The sequence below is a fragment of the Alternaria viburni genome (assembly GCF_023758015.1).
Source record: "Alternaria viburni strain BMP 2772 chromosome Unknown scaffold_4, whole genome shotgun sequence".
Lineage (NCBI taxonomy): Eukaryota > Fungi > Ascomycota > Dothideomycetes > Pleosporales > Pleosporaceae > Alternaria > Alternaria viburni.
The window spans coordinates 539,566-553,315 of record NW_026055773.1 but is presented as its reverse complement, the minus strand read 5'-3'; the positions used below and the strand labels follow the sequence as shown (position 1 = coordinate 553,315).

At 52.9% G+C, this 13,750-nt stretch overlaps 6 protein-coding genes across 6 annotated transcripts; 2 read left to right on the top strand and 4 right to left on the bottom strand.

The window, feature by feature from the left end:
* Positions 1-2,814: 2,814 nt before the first annotated feature.
* J4E79_002440 (uncharacterized protein) lies at positions 2,815-3,622 on the top strand (the record flags this gene model as incomplete). Its single annotated transcript, XM_049351339.1, has 2 exons — positions 2,815-3,568; positions 3,615-3,622. 2 exons carry the CDS (start codon positions 2,815-2,817, stop codon positions 3,620-3,622), a joined length of 762 nt encoding a protein of 253 aa, XP_049213977.1.
* Positions 3,623-3,693: 71 nt separating this feature from the next.
* Positions 3,694-5,375, bottom strand: J4E79_002439 (uncharacterized protein; the record flags this gene model as incomplete). Its single annotated transcript, XM_049351338.1, has 3 exons — positions 3,694-4,255; positions 4,719-5,063; positions 5,146-5,375. The coding sequence occupies 3 exons, from the start codon at positions 5,373-5,375 to the stop codon at positions 3,694-3,696; spliced, it is 1,137 nt and encodes a 378-aa protein (XP_049213976.1).
* A 456-nt stretch (positions 5,376-5,831) lies between these two features.
* J4E79_002438 (uncharacterized protein) lies at positions 5,832-7,076 on the bottom strand (the record flags this gene model as incomplete). Its single annotated transcript, XM_049351337.1, has 3 exons — positions 5,832-6,795; positions 6,855-6,996; positions 7,046-7,076. The coding sequence occupies 3 exons, from the start codon at positions 7,074-7,076 to the stop codon at positions 5,832-5,834; spliced, it is 1,137 nt and encodes a 378-aa protein (XP_049213975.1).
* Positions 7,077-7,899: 823 nt separating this feature from the next.
* On the top strand, positions 7,900-8,970 carry J4E79_002437 (uncharacterized protein; the record flags this gene model as incomplete). The annotated part of the gene is made up of 1 exon (XM_049351336.1): positions 7,900-8,970. One exon carries the CDS (start codon positions 7,900-7,902, stop codon positions 8,968-8,970), a length of 1,071 nt encoding a protein of 356 aa, XP_049213974.1.
* Positions 8,971-9,362: 392 nt separating this feature from the next.
* Positions 9,363-11,525, bottom strand: J4E79_002436 (uncharacterized protein; the record flags this gene model as incomplete). The annotated part of the gene is made up of 1 exon (XM_049351335.1): positions 9,363-11,525. The coding sequence occupies one exon, from the start codon at positions 11,523-11,525 to the stop codon at positions 9,363-9,365; it is 2,163 nt and encodes a 720-aa protein (XP_049213973.1).
* A 162-nt stretch (positions 11,526-11,687) lies between these two features.
* On the bottom strand, positions 11,688-13,154 carry J4E79_002435 (uncharacterized protein; the record flags this gene model as incomplete). The annotated part of the gene is made up of 3 exons (XM_049351334.1): positions 11,688-12,211; positions 12,285-12,875; positions 13,019-13,154. 3 exons carry the CDS (start codon positions 13,152-13,154, stop codon positions 11,688-11,690), a joined length of 1,251 nt encoding a protein of 416 aa, XP_049213972.1.
* Between the last annotated feature and the right edge of the window lie 596 nt (positions 13,155-13,750).

The following is a 13,750-nucleotide window of genomic DNA, read 5'->3' as shown; positions in this document are numbered from 1 at the left end:
GCGTTGTAGACTACACTTGCTTTGTGCGATTGTTATATCGACAGAGGATGCAGGGACGAAACTACGTGTCCCTTCTAAATCTCACACATTGCTTTTGTAGAAGATTACATCTAGCTCACTTTGCTGCAGATGGGGGGCCAGCGGTACGGGCTCGTTGCATTAGCGTCCGGCTACGACCCGCAGACTACGGATGCAAAGGGCGTCAAGCCCGTGAGGCCAGTGACGTATCGCGAGTATGCCGTGTCGCAGGAGTGCATCTCTACCCGCATGTCTGGCACTGGACGGACGTGATGGCTTTGTCGTCATTAGTAAGTATCGTGGTCCCCCCATTCGGTCAGCGTCGTGGAGAGCCGAAGCCGGTTCACCGCTCCCGTGCTATGAGCCATGGTGGATGGAGGGTAACAGGGACAAGTGTGAAGTTCGATGGGTCCTCCGGGGGCGTTGCGTTGATGCGATGGTGCCGCCCATTCAGGGATTGTGACATGCATGAGAAACCGCATCGCTCCTTCAGATCGATCCACAAATGCCAAGACGCTAGTGACCAGTCGCGTTCATCCTCGTCGTCGCTTCCTCCACTCGACTCTCCGTCTTCGTATCATGACTTTTTGGACTTCACGACAGTTTGGCCGTTATAAACAAAGAGCCGTATTCACATAATCTCAAACGTCCAACGGTTTGGCACATCTAATCAGTTAGCTGTTAGTCATTGTCACCTCCGCCACCACGGGTGATGGTACAAAGTGCATGAAGAATGGACTACAAGGTCTTCAACTTCTTCTTGAAATGTAGATGTCACAGTAGCTGGAGATGTGAACATAAGTACAACACGATCTCGAGGAGACGACGTGGCCATTGCGAGTGACATATTCAAGGTATAAAAGCATATCCTAGGCTGCTCAATTCAGAATCCTCACACTCTCACCACATAACAACATTACGACCGCCTGCTACTCTAAAGAAACTAAAGCCATGTTTCCCTATAGGCAGTCGGGGTATACCTATAATATTACGTTCTCACAACAAGTACCTTTCTCAGGGCCTTATATTGTACAGGCCGAGAACCCGCAGCTGGCCCTCGTTCCACAATTGGCAATTGTTCCACAACAACAAGTAGTCAACCGACGACAGACACGGGTCCACTACACCGGCTACGATAGAAATCTCACTGACTCCCAATTCTGTCGTTGCGCACAACCAGAAACCCACGGCGATGCGTACTCACATCCTGAAGATAACAACCACGCACAATACGACGGTGTACACATCCTAGATCTTCAAGGCCAGGAGATACAGAGAGAAGAGTATATCCAGCGATGCATGGATATCTTAGGCAAAGACTTCGTCAACTCGAACCACGAACTAAGAACTGTGCGTGCGCAGGTCTTGCACCCTGAAAGTATGCGAGTGCAGGATGGCCAGAGGGAGACTGCGAGACGAGCAGCAGAGATTGGAGTTCTCAGGAAAGGGCTACCGCACGATGTCGTTTGGTACGGGCCGGTAAACCCCAAAGGATGCCGTATTCACCCGCCACCTGAGCAATGCGAAGAGAATTTCATCGGGGCATCTGGAAGTTGGAATCCGGTAACTGGGCGTGCGGCGAACGGGCTAACGATGACCAGGCGTGAGGCAGATTGGGGGCAGCGTGGGTACGGTAGTCAAGGGTTTGGTCGACGTGGATATCGTTGAAGTGGTTGGCTACATAGTTAGCTGTAAATTGAATCTGTAACGTACCGTCAGCATGTTCAGAATGACTAGTTGTGCCTGGATCAGTAAGTGGATCCGTATAACGATCGGCTCCTCCAGGGGAAACCGCAGCCAATGTTGCGGTCGGCTTCCAAGGAGGCTCTGAGAATACCTGGCATGTCGGTCTGGATCCCCGTGGTAGGCGTGCATTCGGTCAAATTGGTATCTACTGTATTTCTTCGTTGCGTGCCGATAACCCGAGAAGTCAGTGTGACTGATGATGTATTCGTCGATTGCCAGAACCATGACAGCTCGCGTCACGATGATGGACCCACGTCACGGGCCGAGTGAAGAGCGAACGACTGCGACGCGTAACGAACGGAAGCAAAGCCGCTGTCCGCCAAGCCCCCCACCAACGCGACGGAGCGTGTCTCCAGTTCGTCATGACTCCGGCATCGCAGTCTCCATCACGACTCTCGTTTCTCTCTATTCAAGCCCTGTCTGGCTTCGATGCTGCACACTCGTTTTGTAGCTACCAACCATGGTGGTCCTAGTTGATCTGGGAGACGATGAACTGCCCAATTTAGAGACGCCCCATCCATCTTCCGGCCGGTTCAACGTCTTGCCGCCGCGTCGCTCCCTTGATGCAGACGACGTGACGACAGCAGCCGAGAGGCCGAACCCGAATATCAATGGATTCAGCGCGGCACTTAGCTGTTATCCGTACGCTCCAGCCATAGCATGGACTTGATTCCGCGCTTTGATGTATGCTAATCACATTAACTATGCAGGATAGTCAGTCAGCTCGCTGCTCAACTCGACCTCAACACGCTTCACGACCTCTCACGGACTTGCAGGCAGTTTCGCGCCAATCTGCTTGAATATCGCAGCCAGCTGGTCAAACATACGCTTCATTGTGAGAACGAAGACGATGACCCCAGTGAGAAGCTTGGCTCGCGACTGCAGGAGGGGCGACATGTCTTGGAGAGCCGCCTGACAACTGGGCGCGTTGGAAAATGCGCCCGCGACATGGTGGGCGACTGCCAGCGGTGTGGGACAGTCGTATGCCGGGTATGCCGCCCAAATATGAGAGGATGAACTGAGGGCTAATGGGTCTCGCAGAACTGCACCATGAAGCCACCACCAACGCCCACGCTCAGAGCCCGTCATCGCCGGCTATGTCGCACGTGTACCAAAGCGCCCCTCACACTGCTCATGGCTGTGCAGAAGCAGCGCGCCTCATCAATGTCCCCTTCGCCACCCGGGTCACCAGAGACACATCCAGTGCTGTTCGATGGCGACAACCCGCGAGCCTTTACGGCGCCAGCTTTCGAGCGTACACCCTGCAACTGCGACAACGTAGTTTGGCTCTGCGCTCCATGTGGCAAAGACCTGCGAAACGCCGATACCACATACGTCCGAGGATGGAGCTGGCGCACCATGTACAGCCACATGCACGGCGGTGTAGGCATCGGCCTTGGCGAAGGCAACGAAGGCGTAGAATGCGGGCGAGGCTCTGCGTGCCTAGGCGCACACATCGTCGAGCACGAGACATGCGAGCAAAACCTCCTCGACACTATCGAGAAAGAGCGATCTCAAACCCCAGAGTCGCCCGAACGCTGGAGGGGCTCTTCCTACCTTACACAGGAGATCGAGGGTATCGGCGGTGTGCTCAAGGTCAAACACAAGAAGCAGGTGCGCGTTGGCGAATGCGTCAAGCTGTTTGAGGACGAGAAGAAGAAATCGATTCAGTATCTTGAACGAGAAGTCAAGGGCGAGCTGAGGAGTTGGTGCTCTTGGTGTGAAAGGGTAGTGCTGGGTAAGAAGGATAAGGCTGAGATCAATGGGGAAAGACCCTCGTCTAGTGGCTCGAGCTCATCGTCCAGTAAACCAGTATTTACGTATAGATACTGATTTGAATTGTTACATAGTTAAGTAATTCTACTCAGCGATCATTGATGCATTCGCTCATTAATCACGTTCCTTGCAATTACAATCGCTATATCGATACTAATCCTTTACCCCAAATACCTCCTGAAGGTATTTTACTTCTTGTCTCAACTTCTCACACTCCACCCGAGCAATATCGAGGTCTTCTCGAAGCAGGTCTCTCTCGCCTTCCACCTCTTGCACATTGCTGACATTGCAATCATTCTCCCCTTTCTTCTGCTTCTCCAGCAGCTCTTTATATCTGTACAACAATTCTCGCAACTGCAACAACAGGCTACTCTTCTCGTTCTGCAACTCTGCCTTCTCTTTCATTAGTTGGTCATGCGCAAGGCGGCGATCTTCGTCTAAGACAGCTGCCAGTGTGTCTCTACTTTGTTCAAGTGCCTCACGGAGCTTCGCATCGAGATTCTGGCACGCTAGTTTCATCCACTCTTCTTGGTACGCCTTCTTAAGTCTCTTGATATCATGCTCCACCTTCGCTCGTGCATTGACTAGGTTGTGAAGCGCGCGCTCTCGTCCAAACGGTAATCTGGGGCCGTCGAACTGCGCGGCGAGCTGTGCGTACTTGTCGTACTCTGTGTAAAGTTCGCGGTAGTTTTCTAAAAGTTGGGCGTGGTTCCAGCTAGCAAGAGCTTTTTTGGGTGTGAATCCGGAAGAAGGGTCCATCATCTGTAGGCCTCACGTTTGGTGTAGTGAGAGTATCGCAGAGGTGGATATAAAGTGAGTATATCGTGATTGTTTGCACAAAGCTTGCTTTGATAGCATAGTCATGGATGGTCACACGTGGACATTTCCTTCTGGCGATTTCAAGGCAAGCTGAGAATCAAAGAGAAATGTGAAAGACGGACTAGTCAAGAGCAATCTTACTAGAACCAGAGTGGATTCAAGATCGAAATGTGAATAAAATGTCGCAGTCAGCGGTGCCTAGAAGCTCGAACGAGCTCTTGGATACTGGTGCTGCCGATAATGTGAATATTGTAAAAACACTAAACCTCAGAATGGTATACCAAAAACGCCATGCTCTTATCCTAAACGCCGAACCTCCGCATACGTGCTGTCACTCCGTGTTCTCCGCCCTCTCCTACCGTCTCGCGCGAACATTGAACGGACTCTCCTCCGCGGCCTTGAAAGAGTCAAACGCGAACAGGCTGACAAAGTACAGCGCTGCAAACCTGACCAGCGTATCGCTCAGTCCACCATTGCCAGTCAGCATCCTTTGTAGGCCGGCAAATGGGCTTTCGCCTACAGGCCGACTTGGTTCTGAAGCGGAGCCAAGCGTGCGGCCTTTGGTAGAGAAGACGGCGGAAGCGGCACCCGGGCCAGAAGTATCGTTTGCGGCTTTACGGACGGCGGCTGTGAGGGCTGCGGGGTTGGCGCCTCGGATGGTTTCGACGACGGAGGTGGATTTGATGACGAGAAAGGTTGGCATACTGGACAGTGTTTATGTTAGCTCATGAATCTACAGTTTCCTCCATCCCGGCATGCAGGTGTGTCTCTCGGGGGTGTACGTACGCGCTGACGCCATACTTCTTTGCAACTTCCTGTTGGCTATCCACGTCTACCTTGACGAATTGCATCTTGCCTGGCTTAGTCTCTTTCTCTGCCAAGCCCTGGAAGACTGGCGCAATTGCCTTGCATGGTCCGCACCAATCCGCGTAGAAGTCGACGATGGTGTATTTGGATTGCGACAGAAGTTGGGAGAAGTGCGAAGCGGAGGTTACGGGTATGATTTTGCCGGGCATCGTGGCTATTATCGAGTGAATAGGCTCTTGAAACGAGGTAGGTCCTGGGTGATTGGCGAAGTAGAATAGATAGGGCGGTTCGTGAAGTGGAGTTGCGTTGGTAGTGGGTGTGTTGCGGGGAGGACAGCTTGCGGCAAGGATGCGCCACTTGGAGCTCAGGTGGGTCGTGCGTCAGGAAACTAGCTGTGACGCGAAGTCAACGCGACCTACGACAGTGTCGACGATTTGTTCAAGGTCGATCGCGCGGGTATTTTGATTCAGAAGAAGCTTGCTATAGATTCCTTCAGCTATGTATGTGCTCTTTGTACATGTTCAGTCAGCTGCCACCTCGCTGTCATCTCCTTCACCTTATCAGTCCTCAACAGAACGAATAGAGTGCGCCTTTGACTCAGACTGCGGTCTAGTCCTCAACACGCTCTCCTACTTGATCGTGGGTTCCCTCGGAATGCCATCGCGCTATGTAAGACCAGCACTACCGGCGAACGGAGTGGATCGGCTTCTCGACTTCTTGGGGATGTATTCGGGCTCATCCTCGCTTCCATCCACCTCCCGGATAGGACGCTTCTTCGCTCGCGTCTTCTTGGCTTTGGGCTTGGGAACTGCTGCTGCATCTGTAGCCTTGACCGCGTCATCGACTCCTGTTTCTTCCAACTTGACACCGACGGTCGGTCCATCCTCAGTCGGCTGGGCGTCGACTGCTCCTCCGACCTTACTTGTGCTTGGTGCCTTCTCCATCTCGAGCGGGGGCGAGGGCGGATAGGCGACGTTCGGCTGTGGCTTCACCTCGTGTTCCGGATCTTCTGCCTTGACTTTGGTCTCTGCGAGCTCTGCGGCGTCTTCTTCTGCCTCATCTTTGACCTTCTTCTTCTGGGCCTTGGCCTTCTTTGGTTTCGCGCGCGACTCGATATCGGGCGCCGGTGGCTTAACGATCTTGCCAGTCTCGAGTGTCTTGGTCACGGCTTCCTGGAACTCTGTGGAAAGGGAGTCACGGCCATCGAACATGTCTTCACTGGCTCGGCGAGCCACTTCTTCTAAGTCGAATGCTGACATGCACTGCCAGTGCTTGTAGACCATGCTCTCGTGCTCGCCATCGAACGGGACGGATAGACCAAGCCTCAGCTCACCTTTGGTGATCTTCACGTTCTTAGACAGGCAGTCGCTGCCACGGCAAGCGCATGCACGACCGGCAACGTCGACCTTGTAGAAGCTGACATCAGTGTACTCTTTGGCGTATCGCTGAGCGTCCTTGGCCAGGTCTTCTCGGATGCCCTTGAAGTTCTTGTCGACTGGCTGACCCTCGAAGGCTAGGCGTACTTGCTCTTGGCTCTCCGGACTGAGTCGATCGTAGCCAGGTGCCTTTGTCGGGTCGTTACCGGTGGTCTCCTTCAAGCCCGCGATCTGATGCTTGGTCGCACAGCCCCTTGCTACGTCAGTACATACATAGTAGGCGCAGGAGGTTTCAGACGAAGGTAAACTTACCAGTGACGCCAGGCCATGTACCATCTAGCCTCTGGCTCAAACAGCGTGTGAGTACCGATACGTAGCTCTCCTTTCGCGATCTTGATCTGGCTGCGCTTGCAGGCGGCCTGACTACAAGTTGCGCGGCCAGTACTGGCCTGCTCTACAAGCTGTTAGCTAAGAGTTTGTGAAGGGGATGCGGCGGAACATACCAAGACGCCATTTAGGGCCTTCGTCGTCCATGTTTGCAAATTTCGAGAGTTTTGTGGGATTTAGGCAGAGGGTTCAGTGGATTGAGGTGACAAGAGGTGAGATGTGAGTGTAGCTACCCGCGCTTCCAAGGTTGCGAGCAAGCACGTGAGGCTTGGCGGGGAAAGAGGAAGTTGCAGTCGCAGCGTCCAGTGATTCGACGACTTCGTTCACCAGGTAGACCTCTGTTCCTTTCTTCTAATTTCCAATAGGGATCAAAGCTCTGAAAGGGACTCATGAGCGATGAGTGGCGCCGAAACAGTTGTGGTCTTGTTTGTGGCCGAGACAACCCAGGAGACGAAACAGGAAAGAACGACGTCACTGCCAGACTTATCACTCAGTCATCATCGACAGCTAAAACACCACAACCTGCTCGGGATATCGCTCACTGAGTGAGGCCATCATGTCCATTCTTGACCATTGCGCTCCCCTGCGTCCAACCAGCGGTCAGCAGGAAGTCAGTCGCGACTTGTTCGCAATGCTTAAATGCTAGCTCTCGGCAAATTCGGTTCGTACGCGCAGGAGTCTGAGCTTGATTCAGGCTTGATGTCTTCCATCCTGAGGTTTATGAAGTTCGATTGAGGATTGCGGGGAACAGCGGGGAAGTCCGTCTTCACTAGTCCACCTCCGCTGACTCAGACATCCCCCCTAGCTATCTCCACAACTCAACAGAACGCAGTTGTTATCCGATGCTTTTCCGGAAACCGTGACTCACTGTTACGCTTGTAGGACCGTATAAGATACGAGACAAGCATACCAAGCAGTCCTCCGTTCCTTCCCTACCTTGGCAGCTCAACCTTCAACATCCAATACAAACATGACAGACCCTCTAACAGACAAGAAGCTTTACGTCAACGCTGAAGATGCACGATCTTTCGTAACCTCAGTCCTAATTGGCAATGGCGTCGCGCCTGAGAACGCGAGCATCGTTGCCAAATGCCTCATAGCAGCCGACCTCCGCGGCGTCGACACCCACGGCATGAACAGAATCCCTTCATACATGGAGCGCGTCCGTCAAGGCGTCTTGAACAGTGCGGCCACACCCACCCTCACCCAGGTAACACCAGTTGTTACCCAAGTCGACGCCAACAACGGCTTCGGCTTTCTTGCAGCAGACGCCGGCATGGCTGCGTGCATCGAATCCGCAAAGACATATGGTATCGGGATGGCGAGCATCAAGCATTCAAATCACTTCGGTATGAGTGCTTGGGTCGTACAGAAAGCGCTCGATGCCGATATGATGAGTCTGGTGTTTACCAATTCGAGCCCTGCGCTGCCGGCTTGGGGTGGGAAGAGTAAGCTGCTAGGTGTCTCTCCGATAGCATGCGGTGCGCCGGGGAAAGACCAACCATTCGTTCTGGACATGGCGCCGTCCATTGCGGCCAGAGGAAAGATTTACAAGGCGAAGAGGAGGGGAGAGAAGATACCGCTGGACTGGGCGCTGGACAAAGATGGAAAGCCAACGGATGACCCAGAAGCGGCACTCGACGGCGGTGTCATGCTACCTATGGGTGGGCCTAAAGGTTCAGGTCTTGCTGTCATGATGGATGTCTTCTCCGGTGTACTCTCCGGCTCCGCATTTGCAGGCGATGTTACGAATCCCTACGACCCCTCCAGACCATCGGATGTCGGCCACTTCCTAGTCGCAGTGAAACCAGATCTATTCATGAGCTTGGATGACTTCAGGGAGAGGATGCAAATTCTCTATGATAGGGTTACGGGTGCGGAGAAGGCAGCGGGTGTGGACAGAATTTACTTCCCAGGCGAGCTCGAGCAGTTGCAACAGCAGGAACGAGAGAAGACTGGAATTCCGTTGGTGCAAGCGGAAGTTGATGCGCTAAACGCGGAGGCGGAGAAAGTTGGTGCGAAGCCGTTAGTTATCAAGTAGACGTGTAGACGTGGTAGAATGCATGATGTTGCGCAGTGGAATGCACACGACCAAAGAATCGTGAGTATTTGCGACACCTAAGGCAGACTGAGGTGGCAGGCGGTTATTTCATCAGCTAATCAGCCCATAAAAAAAGAAAAGAGCTAAACAGGTCTACAGCCTACATTCAAAGGTAAACATGCAAAATAGGCAATCCAACGTCAACGTAGGCTCTAGAGGTTCAATTTTCCTTTGAAGGAGGTGCTACGAAACTCTACCCACGCCGTTGGCATGATCATTTCCTTGTACGATTCTCGCTCCTGATGTCACCCCAGTCGTCATATCCGATGTCTCCATCTTCTTCGACTCACGTCCACATACCGACCAGGTGCCTCGTTCTAATGATCATGCAACTAGGTCAACCTGTCATAATCGCCCGGGTATATCCTTTCGCCAACCCCTTCTTCATCCTCGTCGTTGGGCCCGTCTGAGAATGCGCGTCCGTCCCAAGTCGCACTGTAATCAATGCTAAGAATACGGTTCTGCCGCCTAGTATTTGCGGGAACGGATACGTTTTCTTGCGGATCGCTGAGTCCGGCATCTGGGGATGAAGTAGAAGGGGAGGAGGTGTCGTGAGGGTCGTTGAGGTCTTCGTGGTCGTTGTCCTCTTCCTCATCATTATCCCCCAGGTTCGCATCGGCTTCGTACACTATGAATCTCTGCGGAAGGGTCATGTATTCCAAAGCTGATTCTCCCGTCGTGGCAGGCTGAGCTGGTGTATCTCGGTGAGCTGAGGTCTCTTCCGTCTCGTTCACGGCATCGCCATCAGCTCGATTTTGCTGGGAAATCGGCTCAAGGCTTCGCTCTTCTTCATCTTCAAAGTCGTCGCTGGTGGACACAAGCCACGTACTACCAGAGTCTGAGGACGACACTGATGCCGGTTGAACTGGTCGTACCGGTCTACGCTGCTCGCTGAACTGAATACGGCATTCCGGGCAAAGGTTGCTATTAGAGGACGTTCCGTTCAGCCATTCGTAGATGCACTTGTAGTGGAACAGATGTCCGCACGAATTGAGCTTCATAGTTCCCCCATCACTGGTACTGTGGGAGTGGCTTTCCATGCAGACTGTACAGCACTGGTCCTCGGGAACTGTTGTTGTGGTAGCCGCAAGATCAATGAGATCGAGAGGAGGGCCGTAAGGTTCGACGTCGGCGGTATCATCGAAGGCGAGATCTAGGTTTTCGTCTTCCTCATCGTCTGTATCGGCTACGTCGGAATCGTCATACCCCTCATAGAAGCGATGACCCCGTCCTGTGGACGAAAACCGCGGTCCTCGGCTGCGCAGTATAGCTTCCACGTCTATTTGGTTGGAGAAATTTGATATATGGAAGTCGTTTGGAGGTGTATCGAAGTTATAGATGTCATCTGGCGCGAATTTCAGAACGCCTTCGATGTTTATTTCATACTCCTTACACCGCTTTTCGACGATAAGAGCCACGTTGGCACCCGGTATCCAGGGTCTAGGATCGGAGTATGGAAGCCGTATCTGTTGCACAGTCCAGAGAAACATGTAGATTTCCAGAACTAGTGGATCGGACGTGAAAGTACGACTCAGATCGTATGCCTTCTCCCATATAGCGTCCCAAAGCTCAATGAAGTGGATGTTCTTCAGGCCATTTCGAACATGATATGGCATCAGTGCTTGGGGATCTTGGCATTCCACAGAGTAGATGTACTTCGTCCGCGCTTCCTCTAGGCCCCTTGCATACCACTTGTAAGCCGGTTGCTGATGGCTCAAACGATCATCGTGCTGAAGTGAGTATCTGAAAAGGAGGGCAACGTTCAAAGTCTGCTGAATGACCATGTCCAATATACCCACGATACCGCTGGAGTGACCCGGTTCGCCGGTGAAGACCTCCATTACCGACCACAGTACGCCTCCGGGGCCGAAAAGTTCGAGGGAATGATCGAGAGCAGAAGTCGACTCCGCTAGACCGTAGACCGGCCCGCAGGTTGCGACAGCCGTCAAATTTGCCTCCGCAGTATCTTTACCCTCCGTCGAGAGCGACTCCTGGGACAGACTGAGAGTAGCGCAGTCAACCAGCCACTTCAGTCCCCTTTCGACTTGGGTGTACTCTGGCCCGAGATCTATTACAACGTCGTATGGATTGCCACCGAAGATGTCTTGTCGAACATGCGAGTCTAGCTCGAACCAGATGCGGACTGGGTCTTGCTTGGCCATCAGCTGCGCCACTTGCAGTGATTCCGGGTCGGAATAGCGAAAGGCTTCGGGATCGCGAAGCCACTGCAAAGTTTGAATCCATGGGGCATGGATGTGCTGTTGGTACTCTGTTGATGGCAGCGCATCCGGATACTTCTCGCGACACTCGTCAACGCGCTGGAGAACCAAACCAAATACATCGAGAATTCGATCCGTGTGAGTATAGGAATGGCGAAATGGCTGCGGCGCTTGGTCAAGCGAGGCCAACTTGACTGGCAGGTCCTTAGTTGTCGTACGCGCATTCGAGGGCGTCATTTCTGACTGTCGGGGCGGTCGAGATCCGGTGTCGTCCATCGCGTGTGTGGGACAAACAGGAAAGAGTGACCGCGTTGTGAAACCGTTGGGCGATTACCTGGTGAGCCCGGATCCACTTTGCGGTTTTCCACGTGAGAGACGCGCTCACACTCGTTCAAGGGAAAAAGTGGGCCCCCGCTTCTAACCTATCTGATCCTCCTGCTACTCTTCTAAGAACCCATCAACCATCCGCGCATATCGCGCCGCATCCTCCAAGCCCACCCATCCCCCTCCCTCGGCCTTGCCCTCCGCAAACGCGAAAAGACTGGTCATGACATCTCTTCCAATGACGGGTACCTCTTTCTGCATATCACTCCAGTCCCAGTCTAGATTCTCCACCTCATGAGTATCGAAATAGTGAACTTGTATCACGACCGGCTCATCTCCTTCACTCATTTGGAAAGTCATACGCGTGGCAGATGTAATAAGAATCTCGCCATATTCGCAGTTGATAGTCCATGTCAGAGCTGGCCTCCCGGGGAATGGCTGACCGCGGCGGAACAGGAAGGATAGTGTTGCATTTGGGGCAGTGAGAGGAGATTGCGCTATAGTGCCATGGACCGCTAGGAAGTCAGGCACGTCGGTGGTTACTTCTTCAACTGTTTGCTTGGTTTGAGGGTCTTGGATGCGGATGTTAGGGCGCTGGATCTGTGATTTCGAATAAACGGACTGTGCGTCAAGTCGGCCTACAATTGAGAGTACGATGTCAAGCACTGCTAAGAGTTAGTAACGACTGGTAATGTGGAAAGTGATGCTCACCATGACCAACACCTATCACGATAGCATTTCCGCCGATATCCTTTTGAGAGAAATACTTCAGACCAGTAGGCATCGTCTCCCTGTCATTTGTGCCCCCGAAAGCGCGCACATCTGAGCTGAGCACTTTACCAAGTCTACCGTTTCCACTATCTAACATGTCTCTTAGCTTCGCAGCTGGTGGTGTCCATCGTCTCTGTAAGCCCACAGCGACTCTTGATCCACTCTTCCTGGCCGCTTCGACGATTTCATCGATTTGCTCTCTGTTGCTGGCGATTGGCCATTCGACATAGACGTCCGTTCCCGCTTTGATACTGGGAAGGATTGTTTCGTAGTGCTTGTCGACCCGCGTGTTGCATATGACCAGATCAATGTCGGGATCAGCTGCGAGGTCTTCCGGCGACCCATATGCCTTGGTGTGGTCGGGGAGTCCGTACTTCTTGATGGCGGACTCTGCAGCCTGAACACTGCTGTTAGCCAGCGCAGTGAGGGTAATCTGGGAGCGTCCGATCTCGGTAAGTAACGCTGGAAGATGGGCTGCCGAGGCCCACGATGAGCTTCCCGAGGAAGACAGCCCAATGAGCGCAGCACGAACTGGGCGAGCCGCTGATGCCGTTCTTTTCGAAAAATGAATCAAGGATAAAAGTTTTGGGAGTATCAAGTAGAGCTGTTCCGAAGTTCGATGTCGCCAGGTCTTCCGGGTATTTCTATATCTTATGAGGTGCCGTTGGAATCACTTTTCGCTTGGTAATGCAACGCATTTATAATCTTGCATGCAGAAAGCGCGAATAGTACGAAAGAGCGCCTTAGGTCTGAAGTGTCAGCAAATGTGTTTGAAAGACATGCAGCAACAGGTAAACCGTGACATGACATCATTTGGCATTCAGACGCAGGCACTGCACCTGTATGAGGCCTCCAATGTCGCATCTCTGGTTATCCGTCATGGGACGCGCATCGTTACAGACTTGGGACGAAGACGGTGATTGTGGACGAAATGGTTCGCAAGCAAACGCGACGTGTGAAGGAGATGGCAGGAGAGAATCGAACGCGATGAACTCATAGCTAGACGCGTTCTAGGACCGGACGCGTCTTCGAATGGGGGCTATCGCTTAAAGAGGACTAGTCTACAAGCTAGCGTCGAGCTTTCCTGCGGAGGCGCCCAGCGTCAGCAACCACCCATCCTGCCCCAAGTATATGCTCATGTCTGTGATCTACCCAGCACTCGGTATGACAAAAGTTCAACTGAGATCCATCCGGTAACGGTGTAGCTCGGTCCTTGCCTGGACGTCATCGCCTTTGTGAGGTTTAATGTGCCACACTGGGGTTGTGGCAACGAGCCAGGCATACGCCTGTCAGTATCGAGAGACGGGAATCGATTAGTAGCGAACAGATCCTGCCAGCCTACTGTCTCGTGGTACGAGTGATGTTGTGAGTGAGTCGACCTCGGAAGCTAGAGCCCATACCCAGAT